At 40.7% G+C, this 23,096-nt stretch overlaps 1 protein-coding gene and 1 long non-coding RNA gene across 50 annotated transcripts in view; one reads left to right on the plus strand and one right to left on the minus strand.

Moving 5' to 3' along the window:
• Nucleotides 1-39: 39 nt before the first annotated feature.
• Nucleotides 40-23,096, plus strand: part of LOC128310659 (modifier of mdg4-like) — a 45,370-nt gene continuing 22,313 nt past the window's right edge. For 24 of the 49 annotated variants that reach the window (XR_008287235.1, XR_008287299.1, XM_053047544.1 and 21 more), the window contains exons 1-4: nucleotides 40-181; nucleotides 771-1,023; nucleotides 1,287-1,429; nucleotides 1,525-2,245. Coding sequence is in view for 45 of the 49 variants with exons in the window: in XM_053047544.1 (XP_052903504.1) it covers nucleotides 810-1,023; nucleotides 1,287-1,429; nucleotides 1,525-2,245 (1,078 nt within the window). In the remaining 4 variants the exon portion in view is untranslated. Of the gene's footprint in view, nucleotides 182-770; nucleotides 1,024-1,286; nucleotides 1,430-1,524; nucleotides 2,246-4,709; nucleotides 5,720-6,893; nucleotides 8,137-8,326; nucleotides 8,579-8,665; nucleotides 8,977-9,246; nucleotides 9,660-9,889; nucleotides 10,912-11,093; nucleotides 11,643-11,821; nucleotides 11,913-12,015; nucleotides 12,289-12,361; nucleotides 12,503-12,808; nucleotides 13,117-13,294; nucleotides 13,639-13,885; nucleotides 14,314-14,606; nucleotides 15,021-15,113; nucleotides 15,382-15,514; nucleotides 15,877-15,996; nucleotides 16,362-17,058; nucleotides 17,178-17,247; nucleotides 17,747-17,905; nucleotides 18,435-18,629; nucleotides 19,172-19,342; nucleotides 19,629-19,777; nucleotides 20,283-20,696; nucleotides 21,062-21,266; nucleotides 21,777-21,988; nucleotides 22,348-22,672; nucleotides 22,933-23,096 lie in introns of those variants that run through there. The other 25 variants (XR_008287229.1, XR_008287230.1, XM_053033648.1 and 22 more) reach the window with 25 other exon arrangements.
• On the minus strand, nucleotides 13,037-14,077 carry LOC128299578 (uncharacterized). The gene is made up of 3 exons (XR_008287303.1): nucleotides 13,682-14,077; nucleotides 13,491-13,620; nucleotides 13,037-13,175 (listed from the first exon to the last, which is right to left on the minus strand). It is a non-coding gene; the product is annotated as an uncharacterized LOC128299578 (long non-coding RNA).

A 23,096-nucleotide genomic window follows, 5' to 3' on the forward strand; every position in this document is an offset into this window, starting at 1 on the left:
CGCTGTCATCGGCTGCTCTTCCGTTGATGGCGTACCAAACCGACGCCATCAACTTCATTCGTGCAAGAACCGTGCTTGGGGCTGGACGCCGTCGGTCCGCTGTCCGCGTGTGTGAAGTTTTTTTTATTCTTAGACTTGGTGTTAATATCCACTAAAATTGAGTGTATTAGGTGAATTTAAGGTAAGTTAGAATAAGTAGTGTGAATTAGAATGGAAATTGGTTCGGTTTTGTTGTAATTTTGCGTGAAATTGGGTCGCATAGTGCCGAGACCCCACGGCGGAGCGCTAGCGCTACCGCATACCAAACTAGCCGCCATGTTACTTTTTCACCACTTGGTCGAAAAATCGATGTCGGGAAAATGGCGGCGCTAAACGGCGTGTGCTCGATTTGTGGATGTTCGAAAGCGACGCGTAGGACATTTTTTCGAGAGCTCGTATATTTTTCGAGTGCTTTTGGCGGGTTTGGTCGATTGTTTTGATTTGGATAGGTTTTGAAAACAATTTACATATATTCTTTTGGTATTTTGCTTAGGCAATGGAATAGTTTAAAACATTTTTTCTTTTAATTTACACGAAATTGCGTCGTAACTTCTGCCATAGCGTTACTCTATGTTAAATGAGGAAGTTAATAGTTGGCTTTGTTTTATAATGACCAATTTGATGTAATATTGTTGTATTGAAAATAAATATTATATCTCTTTCTCACATTTTGTTGAAATAAATGAATAATTTTGTAATATATTCCGATTTTGGTATCTCCTTCCATATAGCGTCATTGACTGAAGCGGGAAACGATAGCGTCGTCCAAGATGGCGGACGATGAGCAATTCTCCCTATGTTGGAATAATTTCAATTCCAACTTATCAGCGGGATTTCATGAATCCCTGCAGCGTGGTGATTTGGTGGACGTGACGTTGGCTGCCGAAGGCCAATTAGTTCAGGCGCATCGGCTCGTTTTATCAGTATGTTCTCCGTATTTCCGGAAAATGTTCAACCAAATGCCTAAGAATCAACATGCTTTCGGTAAGTAAAATATTGTTTTTATTTTTGTTGTAATTCTGGAGAGGTTATGAAATAGCTTTAGAGTAATGTATAGTGCTATTTTCTGGCATAAAACAAGATTTTTATATTTTCAACGAAGCTGATTCAAACCTAAAAAAATGTTGGACAATTCTAAATATCGATTATTTAAAGTGAAGCTACTAGTGCGCAGACTCTCCACGCACGGAGTATTTTTTATCGTGAGTTTCTAATAGCACTTTTTGGACAATGTGGTATGATTGCAGTTTTCCTGAAAGATGTTACTCACGCGGCACTCCAAGATCTCATACAGTTTATGTACTGTGGGGAGGTAAATGTGAAACAAGATGCCCTACCTGCCTTTATCAGTACCGCCGAGGCATTACAAATAAAAGGATTAACAGAAACGGTGAGTCCCTCGTTCGGATGGCGGCGTTTTGGTGGAACGCGCAACAATTAATGTGCGATGGTGAATATAATTATTTCGTTCTATTTCGTTTACAGGGCGACAGTGCACCGTCACAACAGTCACCCGTCAAAGAAGACGTTTCGGCGGTCCCATCGACGACAGCCAGTATTTCCACCACCGTCCCAGCGGCATCCCAACGAACAAAGGTTCAGCGTAATCGCGTTCAATCGTCGTACAAAATTGAGTCGGAAGAGAGTGGTGATGACAAAATTCACATACAAGCCAGCACATCTCATCATGTATCAGCGCAGCAGCTCCAAACACAGACAAACATTAGCTCACAAAAACGTACCATGCCCCAGCGCGGTATCACAAGCCATACGATTAAGCGTCAGAAAATTTCTATCAGCGCTAGTAGCGACGGAATGGACACTTCGGACACCGCACCGTCGCAGACACAGACCGTACAGACAGTGCAAATAGTGAAACAACTTCCTGCGCAAGTGATCGAACCGGAATACATTGAACTTCCCATGGAATCGATTAATCCAAAGGCGGAACCAGACTATACGGATGAGACGGCCGAAATCGAGACGGTGGATGCTGAAACGGAACAGGAACACAAACTATCGGAACAGGGTGACGCTGATGATGATGGAAACTACGTTGAAGATGAAACGTACGGAGATATGGCGATGGGCAAATATGAAGAATCATATCTGACGGAAGCCGAGGATGGAGCGAAACCTGGAGCATCTGGATTTGTGGAAACGTATGCGTCGGACGGAGGAACTGGCACGGAACAATCGACACAAGGTATGTGTATGAAAAATGTCTTTTTGAAACATGCATGAAATCAGTGGCGCTGACAGTAACTTCTCACATTGGCTAGCAATGGTTTGAAAGGGGCTTGATCTTACCCTCTTATATTTTTATTATTGTGGGATAAAATGGATGGTATCGAAGCAAATTACCAGAAGAAATGTGTGTACGGTCACCTGCTGCAGTGTGTGTGTGCATATAAATTTGTAAAAAAAAATTAGAGACACCGGTGTTTATTATGGTCACGAATAATCAAAATTTGCATAAAATGTGAACTAAAGATAAAACTGAAAAGATACGTTTGGTGCATAGTGAGAAGCTTTACAGCGCTTAGCTTCACTTTAGGTTGCGTCAGTTTTGTTCAGTATATGAAATTGCAAATATTTGCAATGTATAAACGTAAATTATGAAACAAGTTCGGTGTGTGCGCGTTTACGATTATAAAGTGCCGTGAGTGTGTTGCGTCGTACAGGAGGATCTCTTCAGCAGTTGGTGGTGAGGATTTGTATTGTCCTATCAAAAGCTGTTCAGGACAATAGTGCTTGTGAGAGGTATGTAATCAATTTACGGGGAAAGATCAAGCACACTCAAACCTATGTTTTAAAATAATATTTCGCATGCCGTTAGAAAGCGGTATAGTTTTGAATAACATAATCCTTATGTAGAATTAAAAGTCAAGAGAAGTTAATGTTGGTAAAACTTTTTTCCTGCAACAGCTTATCAGAGCCGTATTGTGCCGGAGTTGGGTAAAACATTGATACGGTGAATTAGACCACCACTCGGCAATACAGTCCTAATAGGTTGTTATGGTTCATAAACCCAATTATAAATGTTTACATTATGTTTGCAATCATATTATGCTCAGATATATACATTTATATTTTCCTTATAAACTAGCCTAAGCTGTCAATTCCGCGATTTATCATTATATATTTTTTTTGTTTGAGACGATGTTGATTTTCTTTTTCGGGAAAAGTACAGGTTTGGCATAAGCCACAAAATCGCAACGCGTTTAACAGTGGATCGCTTTTTTATTTTAAATTAAGTTTCGGTTTTGATTCGCGACGTCACTAGCTTTTTTTAGTTATGCGTTTTGTTTACATTTAGTTTTGATTCAATCGCGATCAAATTACCATGCTTACACGGTACGCTTTGATTCGGGGCGGTTATCATACGCATTACAACTTTCGTTCGGGACGATTACTTCGAGGCGTTTTTTTTTTCGTTAGAACGGCCTGCCGGTATAGACTCAAGGCGTTTTTCTTTAGCGTGTTATGAAAAATGACGATCATCTTAAGTTGCTGTGTGTCTAGTGAAATTGAAACTGTGATGATATTTTTACGTGCCTTAGGTGGCACCGAAGAAATATATTGGTAAGTATAATCGACGTATTAGAAGCAAACGAATCGCAAGGACATGAGTAGTCCAGAGCAATATTCGGATCTTGACGATACACATAAACAAATGTCTCACATTTGGAATGTGTTGAAGTCTGCAGATGATGAAACGAGGGTCTGGTCCAGGATCTTCCAACTATGGATAAAAGGTAGCAGGTGGGTATAATCTTTATTTTTTAGATTAGACTTAAGATTAGGCTAGGCTTTCTGAACATATGAGAAATTCTGTCCGAGCTCATCCACATTTCGCCTCGTTGTCATTCTTGCTGTGATTCATGTGATAAGTAAATGTTTGTCTCGAATATATGCTTGAATTACCTATTTGCATACAACATTCTAATGATTGAAGCTTTTGATTAAACCACGATTGAAATGTCAATATGTGTATTTCTTGAAGTTACACATTTCCATTTACTTAAACATTACTTCAAACATTTACTTATCATAGAAACAAGCACGTCAATTGCAATGTAATATTTGAATAATATAAGCAAATCCTGATGCACGTAAGTATGACATATCGTCAAAAGGGGATGTGGGTTTAAAATTATGGGAACATATGATTGAAATTGGAAGGAATCAGGAAAAAAGAATAACAGACCAAACGTAGTCTGTAAACAAAACAATTTCGCATCCATTATCGAATTTATTTGATTCATTGAGAATATTTGTCATTCGTAACAAATATTTCTTCATTTTTAGGAAGCTATTGATATAAGGATATGCCCTGATGAAGAGCAGATAGCTAGAAGAAAACTCGTACTCTGTGTGAGAAGGGTACACATCTATTTATCAATGCCGAAGCAAAATGTGCTAGGTTATACAGTGTGCTGGTCATTTAAACTGTAGCTTGGTTTTGTAAGCGAAATACAGTTCTTATAGTTCAGTGATCCGTGTATTGATTTATTCCTTTTTTACATCAGCTAAAACGCGTACTGCACGTTATTTGTTGTTAATCGTGGCATAAGCTCCAAAGTTTATTGCTTCCCCTTAACAAGCAACTACAGAGAATGTGCATGTATCTGACGCTGTTGTTTACTGTAAATTACATACATTTACAGATCAAGGATCATTATTGCGGTCCACTGGTGTAGATGCTTGCAATTCCGGTACTCAGATGGAGTTATTAAAAACGATCAAGCAGGAAGAAGATACAATTGTGAAGGACGAGTTCTTGGACAGTTCCCTACTACCTTTGCGCAGGTGTAATGTGAATGAGACTACTTCCACCGTTACGCATTGGCCCGAAGTCGATGCTACACCAAGACCACTCAGCGTTACGTCTGCGCGTAACAGCACGAGGCTGGCGAAAAGGAAGGATGTAACGGTCCTCGCTGAAGTTGCTACAACCAAACGCAAGTTGGACGATGATTCAACTATGAACAAGTTTCATGAACTAAAGAAGAGCAATGGATCCCCAGCACAACGCAGCAGATGCGTGACTTGCTTTAACAGGACCATTTTGGAATCGGAGCGTATGCCCAAGCCCAAAACTAAATGGGTCACCACCTTCTGTGATGATTGTCCAGGGAAGCCATTTTTATGTATTCTCTGTTTCAGCAGAATACACTGCAACAACAGAATAGGTATTAGGGAATTATTATAGTACTTGTTGATTCGATCATTGTTGAAATTCTTCCAAGTAAGCGTAGTTACAAGTATAAATATCATTACTTACACCATTAATTATTCATTCCATAGGAAATACTTCGTTACGATATTTTTTTTTTTACGGACATACACTAATACTGTCAACGCCCGAGAAGAAATATGCACGTAAATTTTGCTGGGAGACGGAACGAAAGATTAGTTACTTGTTTCTAATTTGAATGCTTGTATTTGAAGTTTCAAATTGCGGTACATACGGACCTATGTTTCGTGTACAATTGAAGAATTCATATCGAAATTCTAAATGTTTATAGTAGAACGAAGCTTGCGCATTCGTCTCAGCGTACGACTTACAATGCTTTTTTGTACGGGATAGGACTAGGGGTTTTGTTCGACGACGAAACGAAGTAGTACGATGTGGGCGTATTCCCGTGTAGGTGCCGATGGACATAAAAAATCGTAGAACTTCCAAAATCAATACGAAAAGAATTGATGCCATATATAACTCGTTTTGCTATGCGTGCGCTTTTTAGAAAGTGTTCTGGATTCAGCATAGCTAGCATTTTTAAGCACGTTTGACACCAAATTGATTCGTTTTAGTTATCGTTTCCGAATGAATTGAATATGCAATTCGTGAGTGCTCTAATCCAAGCAATTAGAATTATAAGACCAAGAGATCTGCCCTGTAGTAGATGAACACAATACACAGTGATAGTAATACATGCACCTGAGACCGGGAACGATCAAGTCCATTTCAGTAGCTACCCCTTTCGTTTTTTATATTATTCTTGCGCTTACAAATGCGTTAGTAACATATAGTAATACATAGCATTGGCAGAGTTTAGAAAAACACGATCCAGAAAGCTTTGTCAGTTTTTTGGCTTGGTGACCGGATTATTGGTAATTATTATCAGTAAAGATCAACAACAGCTCAATTGAATCCAATTGCTGTTGCCTATGGTTTTTTCGGGTTGTTTGACGTGATGGATGTTTCAGCCTGATGAATCATGCGACCATTAGCATGTATTCATAACGATTTCTTCGCTACAGGAATTGAGCTTTCCTAAACACAGAAATGTTAATGAAGAGTAGCTATTTTGCATTGCGCCCTTATGAGGCGTTATTCTTAAATTAACGTTTTGAGCGTGAATTATATCGCTCTTTATCGTCAGGCTACCGGTTAAAGAACTTTGCTTTTCTGTGACTGTTAACGCATAGCGTTAACATTGTTTAATACTTTAAAAGGAAAGTTTAGTTAAGAAAGTACTCTAAGGATGGGAATTCCAGTAGATACAACATCAAACGATAAGAAGGGTGTATTCCCTACATTGTTATTGCACGTGTGCCTTGAAACTTTCTCTTATTGATAACTTCTAAATATGTATCTTTTGAAAATAAAACAAATAATAGTCTCTGTGAAGAACATAAGCGTTTACCATCCCGTGGTTATTTAGCGTTCATATCATCCGAAAATAGGTTAAGTACCAATGCATGAGGGGGTGCAACTTCAATTGCATGTTTCACTATGTCAGTCTATATTTACTGCCGTTGTCCATTGTATGAATCCATTCGTTGAGTCAATAATTGTACTCCAGTACGATTTTTTTCTTCGCTCTTGTGAATTCGCTTCTTTTTAGGGCATTCGTCCTCTTCAACACGGCATCATGGTCAGACGCATGTTTTAGATATCAAGAGAACAACTTTTGTTTTGCCCAAAAATTGCAGTATACGGCAAATATCCGATGGGAAGCGAACTTATTTAACACCATCAACCGCCAAATCCTACCGATCTCCTAAATTAGATCTGGCACCCAGATCGATGGTGTCTATCGCTAGTGTACGTAGCGGTGCAGTTAACATAGAGGTGACAAAACAAAACGCTACAGCGATAGTAAAGTTCATACGGTCACAGAAAAAGTGCGCCCAGCTGGTATACGAAGGATATATCTACAATCGGAAGACCCTACACCAGAACGGACGTACCACATGGCGCTGCACGGAATTGCTGAAATACCATTGCAAAGCAAGTTGTGTGACAAAATTGAATCGGTTGATTAGCACGCGATGTGACCACAACCATGCCGATCATTCGGCCAAAATAGCGGAAAAAACGCTGTACGATTATCCGGAGGATTTGGAAGAGTATATGAATATCCGCACGCGAGATCCGATTGATATTAAGAACCACAAGTTGGACGTGATCGATACCGGTGCTGAGTTCAAGGTCGTGCTGCGTGGTCACGACGGTGACGATCATCCTGCCATTCTAATGGAACGAGAAACGGTAAAAGATGCACTTGTGTCGAAGCGCCAATAGGGTAGCACTTAACATGCTAACCATAGAAGATACCAATACGATGAGCAGAAACTTGCTAGACTTTCTACTTGACTTCAACACTTTACGTATCTTAAATTATTCTTTAACACTCAATTGACCTAGCGCATTTCACTGATGGCTACTTTGTCAAAAATGTCGAAGATCTCGAATATGGTTTCATATTTTGTGTGATGTTCGTACTACAGTGAAGATGTGTAAAAGTATCGCAACAACTATGGTAGAATGGTTTGATCTAAAACATTAATTTGATGAAAAATGACTGATCAACACATGAAATGAGCCAAGGTAATTGGACCGGGCTAACTAGTGTTAATGCGAACTACATTTCATTCCACGTTCCGTTCACGGTGAAACAAAGTTTTTAGAATGTAAGCAATGTTTTCCGTATAATTTGCATGAGGTATAATAAAATGCAGTAGATTATGTGTATCGTTAACGTTTGCGCTGCTAGTAGTCCTAGCTTAATCCTATTATCTGTAAAAACGTAAAACTCAGTACCAGTGAAGGTATGACAATATTATCTAAATAATTACGTATCAAAATGTAATAAAAAAGCGTCAAAAATAAATTTATTGAAAGAATGTATTTGCAGAATCTGTTGGATCCACCAACAGATATGCATAATCTGTTAGATATCTTTGCCCTTTATTTTTATTCATGCCTTTTTTGGGAAAATAATATTAAATTGTTTCTACACTCTAATGTGGTTGATCTTCGTGTACTTTCTGAAAGCTGACGACAATTTTCTCTTCGGACTAGACATAAAACGACCAACAAAGGCGATACAGGGCAAACATTTGTTCCTCAGCAGCCGTAAAGGTGGACTGCAGTTGGTGTACGACAACTTTCTGTACCGCTCAAACCTTCGCCGTCAGGGACGGAACGCAGATGTTATCTATTGGGAGTGTATCTACAACCGTGGCCAGAAGTGTCGTGGTCGGCTGAAGACAGTTGGGAATAGCGTCTATGTTACGAATGGTGAAGGTATGCAATTTAAACAACTGTTCCTCATATTAATCTTTCTGTGGTTCAATAAATGCTGCATGTTTCAATTTACATTCTCCTTTACAGTTCAACACAATCATCCCAACGACCATAGGCGAATTGTCAATGCGACATTATGTGGAACAGTGACCCTGGAAGACATACGGTCGTTGTAAGACTGCTCCGCCCATAGGTAGATTTACTGAGCTCTCTCTCCCCCCACGTTTTAGGGTAGTGTTAAGGGCGAAATTTTACATCGCAACGTATTTTATTTCGTGCAAACTACATTTTATGTTTCCGATGGAAAACAGAAATAAACTATAACCGTTCCATTTTATCGCTTGCACAAGTAAGCGTGTTTTTACATCCGTACTTTAGCTACAGAGTAGGAACAAGCTTGTTCCACGAATATGTGATCAATGTATGTTCATTGTATGTCAATGTTTGTGTGTGCATATTTGTGCGTATATAGATTGTACACTAATCAAAATGGCAACAATGGTTGAATGTTTGAAAAGAATAAATACAATATTTATGTAAAATTTAAAAAACCAGCACTATTTGCTTTCCATTTTCTAGTAACGTTTCGTACAATTGTGAAATAAAATTTGCATTCGTAATGTAATATTTAAACATATAATTCCCGTTTATTTTTTTTCCTTATACAGACAGCTGGAATCGAAATAGTTCGACACACACGTGGCACTACAAATGCAAACCGCATTATGATGATGAATCTCCAAAGCCCATGATGTTTGTCCGTAGTTCGTGGGGTCGAAAGCATCTGCTGTACGACGGGTACACATATGCTTCCAACAAGCGTATCGAGTCGACAAACACCACCTATTGGCGTTGCACGTTGTTTCACCGGCGTAATGTAAAAGTGCCATGTGAAGTTCGTTGTACGGTGCGTGATGGGAAAATGGTCAAAATGTTTGGGACGCATAATCATCTGCCGGAGGTGATGAAGTTAGAGGGCAAGGAATTGGAAACGGAGTACTGTATTCGTGATCCATGAATATATAAAATAAACGATCCAGAGAGATAGAGTGAGAAAATATTAAAGGTAGCAAAAGGATGGTTGTATGAAAATTGATATAAAGCAGTTAAACATGTGTTTCCTTATTAAGATTAATATAACTTCACGATGCTATAATAAGTACTGCTCGAGAAATGTAAAGAACAATCATTTCAAGGTTCGATCAGCATATATATATATATGATATATATGATATAATAATATCAGCAATGATAAACCATACTAACAAACGATATTGTTTTCTTTTCTTCCAACGGGTATGGAACAAGCAGCACTAGTTTCGGCAACCATAGGCAGCACCACCGATCAACCTTCCGGTTGCTCGATGACATCTATGGCAGATTCGACGGTTGAGCTAAAGTTCATCAAAAGTCCATGGTCGACACCGTGCCTGGTGTTGAATAATTTTCTTTATAATTGCCACAGTACGCGGGGCGATATCGGTTACTGGCGATGCCACAACTATTCGCGCAAGGTCAAAGAAGAACGTTGTCGCGCACGGTGTGTAGTCAAAAGTGGCCGGCTCAGTGCGCTCACCGGCGCCCAGCACAATCATCTACCGCACACGGAAAAAATTGAACGTATAGTACGCAGGAATCATGCCGACGAGTTGCAGGAACTGGAAATGTTACGCATCCGGCAGCAGCAGCACGAACAACAGCAGCAGCAGCAGGATTTCGAAAGTTATGAACGCGAAAGCGAGATAAAATCGCAACCACATGCGCAAACCGGTGAAGATAAATATCTGTTACTAATGGCAGCAGCGCCAACATCAACGTGCTCAACAGTGGATCCTCTAAGTGGAACCGATGCTGATCAGGATGGACAGCGCTTCTTGAGAAACATAAGACAAAATACGGCGCTCAATGTAGCAAGCTCACCTATGATATCATCGGTTACAACCGTGCTACCACCCGCAATCACTGATCTCATTAAAATGGAAGATTATGATCTCAGAACTGTGGAGTTGTAGTGTCTAGCAACGGGTTGGGAAATTGAAAGGATCATGCCATAATCATACCAAAAAAAACAAAAAGCAGTTAAAAATGGTGAAAGAATTGCAGAACCGAGGAGGGTTCATTGTTTGTTCGGGTCAAAACAAGCACTAACAGCAATAAATGGACGAAAAATGTGCAATAAAAAAGTAGAATAAATTAGATAAGGATAGGGGGGAAATGAACGACACGTTCCAGGTGCAATATTAGTGTATCGTATAAATTATCAAGCCACAGTACCAGCAGTATTTACCTCTGAGCCAGAATTTCTTAGAATAAAACAAACGCAATCTATTTATTCGCGCGAGGATGTGCCTCATCAAAACAAACCAAACATCTATATACTGTTATTGATTTTAGCGAAATCTTGAAAAAAAAAAATTATCGTTTTTTTATTTTGTTCAATTAGGTAGAAATAGGTTTCTAACGCGTTATAGTAACCATCTCTCTCTTCTTCTCTGTCTTTTTCACAATTACGCAGTTAAGATCGGGCGAACAAAGCTAGCATCTACCGTACCCATTGATAAACCACAAGGCCACATGTTCATACGGAGCCAACGGGGTCTGCCACTGCTGGCAAAGGATAACTTTATCTATAGATGCGAGCGTGCGCGCAAACATCGTTCCTATTGGTTGTGCATACGTTACAAAACGATCCAATGCAAGGGACGGCTTATATGTCAGAACAACACAGTGCTGAAGGAAACCGAACACTGCCATCCGGATGATCGCCGCCGACTGAACCAATCCGAGAAGAAATTTGTCGATCTGTCCCAGATCAGTATCGATGACTGGGTGAAGTCAGCCTGTCCAATTTCGAAAAAAATGCGCATTCCTGCAAAACCATTGACACTCGAACGAAAAACAGATAAATCTCCGACGGCGCCATACACAACTATAATTACCGGCAGCATTTAACATGTTGGCTGTTGAACTTTTCTTGTAGCAGTCCACGTGGTGTAAATTGTATTAAATTATTATCCATGCATGATGAAACATAGCACAGCATTTTTATGTCCTGTTAACAAAAACATTCTGTTTCCAGGCTCTCTTAATAAATAATGCTGTAAATATTTGTTTCCTTACAAACCGTTGTACGATGTAACTTGTACTGTTTAAGTTAACAGTTAATTGACTGCTATAAATAGTACATCAAGTCTATTTGCGTACTAATCACACCTTATTTTACATATACACTTTCTCTTTTAGAATATATACTAAGTCAACGGGGTTATCCACTGCTCGTGATGAAGAATTTTCTCTTTCGGAAAAATCGTGGCCGATACTGGCGATGCATACGGTAAGGAATTGAACCCCTTTTCGATACGTTTCGTTTATCCAATTGTGTTTCGTTTGAGTAATTGAATTATAATGAAGTGTGTAAATAACGTTTTCAATTGCAGCTGTACCAAGTTCAAATGTCGAAGCCGCGTAACATTGAAGGATAACGGTGTTGCTTTGTATAGTGGAAAGCATACGCACGGTCCGGAAACGGCCAAGATTCAAATGGGACGAAAGTTACGCGATAATGAAGCACAACAGCTTCTCAACGATGGTAGCAGCGCCGTACCATATCGATACTACTTGACGAGACAACCGCACTGTAAGGTGGATAGTTTGCCAGTGACAGTAAAAGAGGACTGCAAGGATATCTAACATGTTTTCGGAAGCAATCGGTGTGTGATTCTAAATGTGAATTAATAATATCAATAGTCTACGTTTTAATTTATTGTTTATGTTATTTTCCAGTTTGAAATCGAAGTTGATGAAACCTTCGCGAATGATCTGATCAACGGTTCCCCAATGAGCTTCTGGCAATTTAGAATGGAATGAACGAACAATGAATTGCTTGGAGGCCTGCTGTAAATGCCGACACACAAGATACAAAAAGGACACGATTGTACAGAGCACAAGTGTAAAATTACATTTTGGGACGAGAAACATGCAAACAAAAGTGATGTAGAATAAACAAAATATGGCTCCCCTTAATTGACAATATTTGCACACTTTGGAGGGATCAAACATTGTAGTTGGGTTGCATAACTTTCTCTTAGATTAGCATTGGATGAGTGTGCACCTTCCATTTCAAAGGTATTTTAACCTTTTTTCCTATGCTGTATATCCTTTTTCTTTGGGTATTACGAATCAAAAGCCCTACATTTATATATTTGCGTTTTTCTTTGGTATACTTTTCAGCACAACAGAAGAAAAAGTCACGACGGGACTCGTTCAATTATGATCTACCATATGAGATGATCAATAATCGCAAAGGTGGCTTAAATCTGCACTTCCGAGGCTATGTCTATCGGCGGAAAACCAACTTCACGCAGACAACCAATTGGGTGTGCGCGAACCCGATGACGAATCGGAACGAAAATGCGTTAACTTATCCGGGGCCTTGTGCCGCACGATGTATCACGGACGGTGCGGGTGGTATTCGGTTTGGTAAAAAGTGGCACAATCATGGCCCAATTGCCGTGCTTACGGAGGTTGAAGAAGCATAAGGTGCCAGTGGCCTAAGACTACACCGAGTTAACCTTTCTCTTCCGACTGTTTGTTTAACCTGTAAATAAATGCATTGCAAACCGTCATTACCATTTCGTGTCTATAGTTTTAATATATCTGTCTGCGTTCGTTAATGTTCCGTAATTTACTTTGTACTAATTAACTGTGTACTTTTAGCGCTACTACAGGCCGATGCATTGTTACAACGGCATGGCGTATGGATGGATCGACTACCCTACCGAGTGGTGCAAGATGCCCAAGGAAATCGGTTGCACTTGTTTGGCTACACCTACCGTAAGGCAGCCAGCTTTCGAAGCACCACCGATTGGGTTTGTGTGCGGAATGAACCAAATGCGCCCACCGGAGAGCTTACCGTACAGCGACGTTGCCTGGCCCGCCTAGTTCAGCGGATGGAAGACGGTGCATTGAAGTTGAACAGACACAAGCACAACCACGAACGGGAGAATAAGTAACGGCAATGGTCGAAGAATGCCTAGTTGCAGCTGCCGGAAGAAGAATATGTATGTAAATGATGACAACAATTGAGATAAATAAGATACTGACCGCATTTGTATGTAATAGCTGAAAATGCCGATGGTGATGAATATTCTGTACTGTATATGCATTGTAGATTTTAACTAATTTTAGGCAAATATGACTTATCAAACGCACAGCAACGAACTAGCAATGTGTTGTGTTGCTGGTACCCTTACCACCACGCTGTATTAATATTTTCATAATTTATTTTTTCCCTTCCTTCCTTTGCAGCAAGTCGTGAAAGACGAATTATCGCAACAATTGTCAAAACCGCGAAGAGTGATTGTAGCGATTCGGACGAAACGTTAGCCGTATTTACTAAGACGATGCGCGGTAAAGAGCAACTGCTCTATATGGGCCAACCGTTTGTATTCGAAAAGCTCGTCCTCACGCACTTGGGACAGTCGAAAAAGATATGGCGCTGCAATCAATGGTGGAATCAGAAGTGCAGGGCGCGTGTATATACGATCGATCGCCAGATAACACCCCTGAACGGTTACCACACACACTCGGAGATTGTGAAACGAAAGCAGCGCGTGGTGAAACGCGACAAAACGGCCACTAGCAGCGAAGCAGTGACAGGCAACGTTAAGATGACGACCTCGGGCTATGTTAAAGAGTAAGCCCCGTAAATGACTGCGAGATCGATGCGTGAAAACTATCATTCTATCAGCTATTTTGTTGGCGAATGGCTAGTTAAATAGTGGAAATGAAGAGAAACAGAGTGTGAGTTGGAAGAAAGTAAGAACACGAGATTGATCTCGCAATATTTTTAAGACATTTTAACTTACAATAAACGTAAGAAAGGTGTTATAGTAGTAATTTTAGCATCTTCTCCTTTATTATCAAGCTTAACGAATTTATGAAATTAAATTTGGCTGCTTTCATAGATTTATTTTTTATATTTGTTAAACTAATTGTAAATATTCGTATGTACGTCTCTTCCATCCAGGTAAATACACGGACAACAAATTGGCACACAAACCCTCAGCGGCTAAACAACCGACACAACCACAGTCGGTTCAAAATCCGCCCAGTTCCACTCTCCCGAGTGCTGTATCGAATTCATCGAGTACATCGGTACCGAATCCAACCGAACGTCGAATACTTACCAGAAAGCAAACACCCATGTACGATGGCATGAAAAAGATTATCGACAAGGTGCCACTACATGCCGGAAGCTCTGTGTACATCGCGACAAAGGATCTGCTGTCGATTTACACCTCGAAACCGGCTGTTTATACCGGGCGCCTAATCGAGCTGATGTATGGCGTGGAAACGCTAAAGCACAGTTGTGTCGATCGTAATAAGAAAGCCGACACCGACCTTACTCCGCTCGATCCGACGATACTGGATGCTGTGATAAGTAAGTGTTTCCCTTTTTGTTTGACAACTTGCCGTAATGTGGTATATTCGCCTAATGCTCTGGAATTCGTATAATCGTTTCTTTTTCTTTCAGCCCACATTGTACACGTTTTCCAGCAGCAAAAGCAACACATCACCAGCGGTATGGTGAAAAATTTTATTCGCAATCGTTTAGAGCTTTTGCGAACGAATGTTACCGCCGGTAGTCAATCGTCTAAAAAGGAATCGTCCAAACATGGCAACACTAGTGGGAATAAAATTTCATTGTGAATCGATTTGCTTACCCTGAATGATGCGATAGGATAAAGGTTACGAAGAAATAAAATTTATCAAACGTTTTTATTAACTACATAAGCGGATGTGTAAGTGGAACCATTTGTTTGTCTTCGCATACATATGATATGCAATTATTAAAACTGTTCATTGCTGCAAGTATATGAATGCAAACTCGTCATAGCTAATGTTGTTTTATTATTTTTTCGTTTTGTTTTACAGTCGAGAAGAAATTGACGAACCGCAAAGGCACACGGCTGTTCTCCATGATTGACAATAAACAAGTGGTGTTCTCGGAAACGCCCAACGGCGGTAAACAGCTAATGTACGAAAACTACATATACCATCGGAACATTACGACGGCCGATACGGTGTACTGGCGCTGTTCGAAAGCGATGCGACTGAAGTGTAAAGCAACGATCGTGACCAAGGGCGATATGATGCGCGTGAATAAGATCGCACACAATCACGTCCCGATGCGCCGTCTATCGTACGGGTTGGGTGTGAATGAGAAGCGAAAGCTTAAGAAGCACAGTGAACGGTGTGTCGAATTTAAACAATAAACTAAGCAAATCCGTTGCTGTACTGAATAATTTCTTACTACTTGTACGACATAGCACAGACCAGAACAAAGTGCATACGAATGGGTACTATATAGGGGTATTCGTTTACTAATCCATCCCACGTTGTGCTTTCTCTTTCAGCCATCTTCATAGCCATTAGCCCGGAAAGGCAATTAATACGGTTGCGGGACAAATTGTACCAAAAAACGATTGGGCGCGCATACAGGAGTGTGTGGATGTGCATTGAATACGGCTGCCCGGGCGAAATCGTACTGCGGGAACTCAAAGGCGGTCAGATCAAAATTACCAGCGCACACAATGACGATTGCACGTCCGACTACTTCAAGAATCGTCCATCAAACCAGATACATCTGAACGAGAGTGAGATTACGCAGCTGGAGTTAAGCATAGGAAACCGACTGGTCAATGACATAAACGTGGCCGCTAACTCAGTGCTCGATCTTACCCAGTACCATTGATAACATTATGCTAGACACCGTTGCTAGAAGAAGAAAAATAAATATTCCGACTTCGCCTTTTTGGAAATGTGTTGGAAATAATACCTTCCCGAGTGTTGTTTCACTGCGAACATTTTGCGTATATTGTTGCGTATAACCGGAAGGTGACGAAACATAGCTACACGGTCTTTACCTCATTGATGTTAATTCTTATATATTGTTTTTTTTTACGTCTTCTTTGGAACATTGCAGATATAGCCCGGTATATTATTGGCGTACGTGGCAGTCGCAAACTGAAGATTGGCGAGTATACCTTCACCAAAAACAAGGAGTGTCTCGATAAGACGTACTGGTCCTGTGCCCGTGCGGGAATGCATCGGTGCAAAGCACGTGTGCTTACCTACATCAACAGAAACGGCGAACAATCGTACACGTTGCGCAACGGAACGCACAATCACGAACCATTTTGAGTGGCGTATGCTGCTTTAACTGTATTTTACTTGCACTTGTCACAAAAATATTACTCTTTTGCAAGAGAAGGAAAATAATTGCAGCAGCAATGTGTTGCGTGTATTAGAAGTAATAAAATTATACATGGTGACATTAATGATACATGACCGAGAAAGATACATGATGTGTTTATATAATGTATATAATAATGTACACATTTTCGAACCTTAACCTTTATTGAGTATCTCGTATATTATTTCTATTTACGTTTTTGTTTTGTCTTGTTTCACCGTAGAACACAAGGGTGCTTACATAGTTGGACAACGTGGCAGCATTTTACTCTCGGTAAATGGACACCGTTATGTAAAGAATCGTAAAGGCCAATCGAAAACCTACTGGATTTGTGCGAAAAAGGTTTGTGTTATTTCTTAACAAATCGAGCGCAATACGTTGATTAACGATGATCTTTTCGTGCTTTTTGTAGGGAAGCTTAGGATGTCGAGCACGTGTAACCACTACCTTGTCGGAAAATGATCGCAACACACCGAAAGTAATATTAACATCCGGTACACATAACCACGACACGTCAGCCAGTTTCCAGCGCATTCAAACGTTCGACAGTGGCATGCTTTCGAATGCTAGAAAAAAACATCTTCCATCGCTGATGTGCACACGGCCCCAGAGAACACTGCATACTAAAATGGTTTTGTTTAAGCCTCCCCGTGTGGGTATAAAGACGGAAGTAAAACCAATGGCGGCGGATCCGTTGTATTTGTTCTCACGTAATCCAGGGAATTCCAGCAGTAGCAGCAGTACCACGATAAACAAGAGATTATTAGCACTGGGCTCTAACGAGATGTCGAAAAGCGGCAATCAGAGTCTGCCCAAACTAGTTTCCTTCCTTCCAAAACCGGAACCCTCTTTATGATTCGATGGTTTAAATTGAAGGTGCGAACGTAACTTTTTAGTCGAATAAATTATGTTTAATAAAATGTGGTCAAATGAGCGATTGCGGGCCGACGAATTAAATACGCAAATAGTCATTTTGTATCAGTTCTCTATCCGTATTAAAGCTACCTCGGTTATTTATCAATCCAAAAATACTAACTTGTTCCATTTCCAAATTTCCTTTCTTTCTGCAGATACCAAACGGATCAAAAAGATACCAATCCGGGTGACACAATATGAATTAACGTACTCCAGTAAGGGCAATACTTATTTGAAGCAGCTGAAACCCGAACTGCAGCCCAACAGTCAGACGAGCGTAAAGTCCCCATCAATAAAGAAGGAAAAAGCTCACGATTCGACGTCATTTGCGGTTCGCAAGCTCAACATCCCGGTGACGGTGGACGGTGGCAAAATTCAATATACCACCGGGCGGGGTAACAATGTGCTGATATACGACGGTCATCGCTACATCAAGAACAACTGCTACGGGGGTAAAATGTACTGGAAATGCAGCAAGTGGCATACGCAATGTAAAGCCCGGGCGATCACCTCAACCAACGAACCGACCCAGTGTGTGTTGAAAAATTCGCACAATCACGATATACCGGGCGAAGAGATTACCATCAAAGTGCCGGATGACTGGAAATAAGCATTTTGTTTACTTTAGCTATTTTAACAATGGCAAACAAAAGAATAAATGTTATTCTTCGTGTAGTGTATTGCACTGCTTTTGTTTTGTTCTGTGTACTTTCAATAAACACGTAAAGTTAAGCGTTTTCTTATGAAAAAACGAACCGACACACAAGCTTGTCTCACTTACGAAGTGTGTGTCAAATTGTTGCAATCGGCATGAACGGAATGCGGAATGCACATATTTGCTGTCTATTAACAACGTATTTTTTTTTCCCCTCTTTGCAGCTGGTTTACCATGGCGTCCTTTGCAGCTTTGGCATCCTTTGCGGATGTCGCCACAACAGTCGCGAGCGCCGCAGTACAGCTACAAACTATCACAGCGCAATGGTGGCCATCTGCTGGTCGTAAATGGGGTCACATTTTTCCGCAACCGGCAACGACACGGCAAACAGTACTGGAAATGCAATCAATACTACAAGACCAAATGTCCGTGCATTGTACTCATCAACGAACTGACATCCCAGCTGAGCGTAAAACATTGTCACAATCATGAAACAGGTTCCTTGAAATCGGTGACGCCGGAAGTGTCCGGTAGTGCTGCTACCGTAACACGTAGGATCGGAAAATAAATTTGCGTTTGGAGCAGGACAGAGAAGGGGAATAATCAATGCTAAACCTTGTGAGTTAATTTCACACACGCTGATCGTTCATGTTCGGTATTTTGCTGTACGGTTTTACGACCGGTACTACTGGTCTATGGTGGATTGAATGATGGAAACGGTTAATGAATAATATGCCAAACAGTGACACGTTCTTAGATTATCCATCATGTATGAAATAAAACAACAATGATGACGCTAAGATGGCTGTAGACAACACAGCAGCACAGTGCACGGATGTTTTATTTTTACTATGCCTTATGAGTCCTTATGTACCAAACTATGCCAATCTCTAACATAATGTTTTTTTTTTCTTTTTGGTTTTCCTTGCGCCCACAGAGAGCCCACATATAGAGATTTTCACCACCAAATCATTCCGTGGACGGCCGGCGATCATCGTAGACAAGCAAAAGTATCTACTGATGTCGGATAAAACTAATCGTATCATTTGGCGCTGTTCCTCTATGGCCACCGCTAAGCTAAAGTGTCCGGCCCGCATCATACAGTACAAAGATACGGATCAGTATTCGTTTCCGGCTAAAAGCATCCATCAGCACGCACCATTGAAGCGGTACAGAACGATCAACTGTGATATGATGTTGAATCGTTAGCTTCGAATGGAAACGTAAGTTGCGGAAGCACACGACAAAGAAATAGAATAAAACAAACAATCCTTTTTATAAAAAACCCCATATCCAAACATATAAACTGAAAATGATTGAGGCTGGAGGCAGTTTTAAATATTAATTTAGTGTTTTCTTTTCCATTTTGCAGTCTAATGCCGTCTCCCTCAGTAACATCAGACTATTTGCATAAATGAAGTAGAGCGTCCTGCAACGTCACCCGCATAGAAGATACCAACTGTGAACAATCATATTTAATTTTTATTCCCCGACAAACCGTGACAACATCTCACGAATTCATCCCAAAAATTAGACACTACCACTACTGAAGACCGAATGCATGACGGCATGATCGGTGAGCGATCGTGCATTTTAGACAGGAATGATAACAGCGGTAGTTTTGCCGTTGCAGTTCTATTTTCATAAGAATGAAGTAGTTGAAGGATTGAAATGTGAGCTAAATAATATCCATATCTATTTTACCACATTGCCATCCAGCGCAAGCCATCGCCAGAATGCCGGTCATTTGTGTAAGTGGTAATCTATACCGAGAACTCACAAATCAAACGCAATCCTGTGTTTCTAGTTAAAATCGAAATCATCTTCAAATCGCATACTTTAGGAAGGTTTCAAACACGACGGAGCGTAAGACATGTTGTTAACTTTATCATTAACACTCAATGATGAACACTTTGTCATTAATACTTCCTGTAAATGATCAATGATCTTCTCGATTTGCTTTAGTTTGGACGCTCAGGAGGAAAATTTTGGTTGAATAATATTACCAGAAGTTTGTAAATATAGTCACAGGCCAAAATTTTGCAACCACATGAACAAGTGTTGTTAATAAAATAAACAATTTTTTAAACACCATTAACAGCAGCTTTAGCAGTGCGTAGTGCCGAGAACTTGGTTCTTTGGGCGTATTTGTGTTTCTTTTTTTGTGCATTAGAGAAATATTAGTTATCAGAAGAGGAAGAAGAACAAAACTACGCTCTATAATTTACAATGTCCCATACTAATACCACATTTTGTATTTTCTTTTTCTGTTTCTTTCATACGTTCAAAAGCAATCAACTCGGACTCACCGTTATGCTTCCGGACAAGCCAAAAGGGCAAATTGCAACTATCGCATGGAGGATTTTACTACTGCATGGAGAAAAAAATACAACATAAAGAGTATTGGCGTTGCATTTACTATACGACCAAGATCAAATGCCACGGCAGGTTACACCGGTACGACGATAAGGTGCACCAGATGGGCGCCCACAATCATGCCCCGCAACTGTTCAAGCGTGCCGATTACAAACGCCTACCCGAGATGGTAAAGTCGGGAAAGATATTTACACGTACCGACGAGCAGGAACCGAACAAAAAGGAATCGAAAAACCATTAAACTCCCAATGGAAAATGCAAATAAAGACCGAAAAAAATCACGAGCGAAATAAATATGTGAAACGATTGGCGGCGGGATCACATACGAATTAGGGGGAATTGAACGTTTGGAACGTAGCATTAAGTTCGTTTATTTGTTAGTAGCAGCTAGTGTGTAGCTTAGCGATCGCTTTATCACTTTACACTTTATCTAACGTATTTCTTTTATTATTACCCATCCCGGGACCCACTCTCTTTCTCGGTAGACATAACTGGCACCGTAAAGTACGATTCGAACAACTGGATCGTGGTGGAAAAGTCACTGCTGCAGTACACGACGACGCAGCGCGGTCGGACAATGCTGATCTTCAGCGGCTATAAGTTTGTGGAGAATCGCCAGAGCAAGCGGAACATTTTCTGGCGCTGTGCCCGTTACGTTAAGCATGGTTGTCGTGCTGCCTGCGTTACGTCCAAAAACTGTACCGGATCACCGACCATCCGGTTGACCGGGTTGGCCCACAGCCATCCGCCCGAGGATGTGAAACCGAACAGGATAGACGATAAATCTACCGTGATAACGGACATCGTTGGGCACTAGGCGGTGATGATTGAGCAAAACAAAGGGAAATCGGAACCGAACCGGAAATGGGTCGGCTCCCATGAAATGTGAAGGAAAGCAGTCCTTATGTGGGATGTTATCCGAATATGGTTTTTTTTTAGAAAAAAACCGGAATGTGTTTAAATCCGAATGATAAATAAGAGAAAAAAGCGCCAAACGGCAATCACGAGGGCGTCGTCCATTTCACAGTCTTGTTTGTAGGTTGTCGATTCGCATTTTTTTAATAAACTACTAAAACCACAATAGTTCGTATAACTGTTCGTGAAAACTGTTTCCTAGTGGTTTAATTTAAGTGCTCAAAAGCTCAAAAACTGCCCTCATTCGTATTTTTGTTCTAACATTTTTCTTTGCTTTTTTTTCTTTTTTTAGCAATTATCAAACTGCACCAACAAAAATCTCGCTACAGCGACGACGCGACTGGCCAGCAGCCCCATGACCTGTATGGTAATTTTGAAACCGGCGATAAGCTAACGTTTGGCGTTTCACAGCGTGGTGCCAAGAAGCTAATCTACGATCGGTACGAGTACATCAAGGATCGCGATTTTCCGCTATCGACTAATTGGCGCTGTGCACTGTTTAGGCGTCACAATTGCCGCGCACGTGCTATCACAAAGACCCGAAATGGTAAAACGTACGTACGGCTCACGAACCATGGGCACAATCATTCGCATAAAGACTATCATCGCAAAGCGTCGAAGGTCATGTACGACTATGGAGTCTTAGAATAGGTAATAATTTACGCATGGAATAAAAAGATACATCCCCCTTCCCCCCGTGAGTGTGAGTGTATGTTAGGCAAACAATAAAATGTTACTCATTAACGTAACTCCACCTGCGGGTGCGGGTTATAGCATTAGAATAGCGATTTGTGACATTAAAAAATACACCCATTTAAGTGCGATCGATTGGGATGTACGGTGATGATCACGTTTCTAAACATGAAGGTATTATAGTGGTTGTATTTACATGTATATTTAGTAGCTTTGGTAATATTTTGTGTGTTTCGCTTACCACCATTTCCCAACGTGTGTTTGCTTTTTCCCCCTTTTTCAGATGGTTTCTACTGTGCAAAGTTCGGCACAACCAGACGGGGCCGCCCGATGCTGATGTACCGAGGGCATCGCTATGTGCGCGAGAAGCAGAAGGGCCACATTTCGAACTGGCGCTGCTCGTGGCATGCAAAGTATCTTTGTAAGGCACGCGCGGTAACAATGCGCCGGGATGGACATGAAATGATGCGCCTTACGCACGCCGAGCACACGCACGATACGTTTCCGGTGAATGCGGACAATAAATAAATAAAGAGAACAAATAAATTTTAAATCATTTCAATTGCGGTTGCATTGTACTACTACAGTATATTATGCACGGGGTGGAATTTATGCGAAGTGCACATATATATATACATGTATCCGTTGGCTGGTATCTTTTGAACATCTTCGTTTTAAAGTGTGTTTGTTTTACTAACCTTTAACGC

This window comes from Anopheles moucheti, chromosome 2 (genome assembly GCF_943734755.1).
Source record: "Anopheles moucheti chromosome 2, idAnoMoucSN_F20_07, whole genome shotgun sequence".
NCBI lineage: Eukaryota > Metazoa > Arthropoda > Insecta > Diptera > Culicidae > Anopheles > Anopheles moucheti.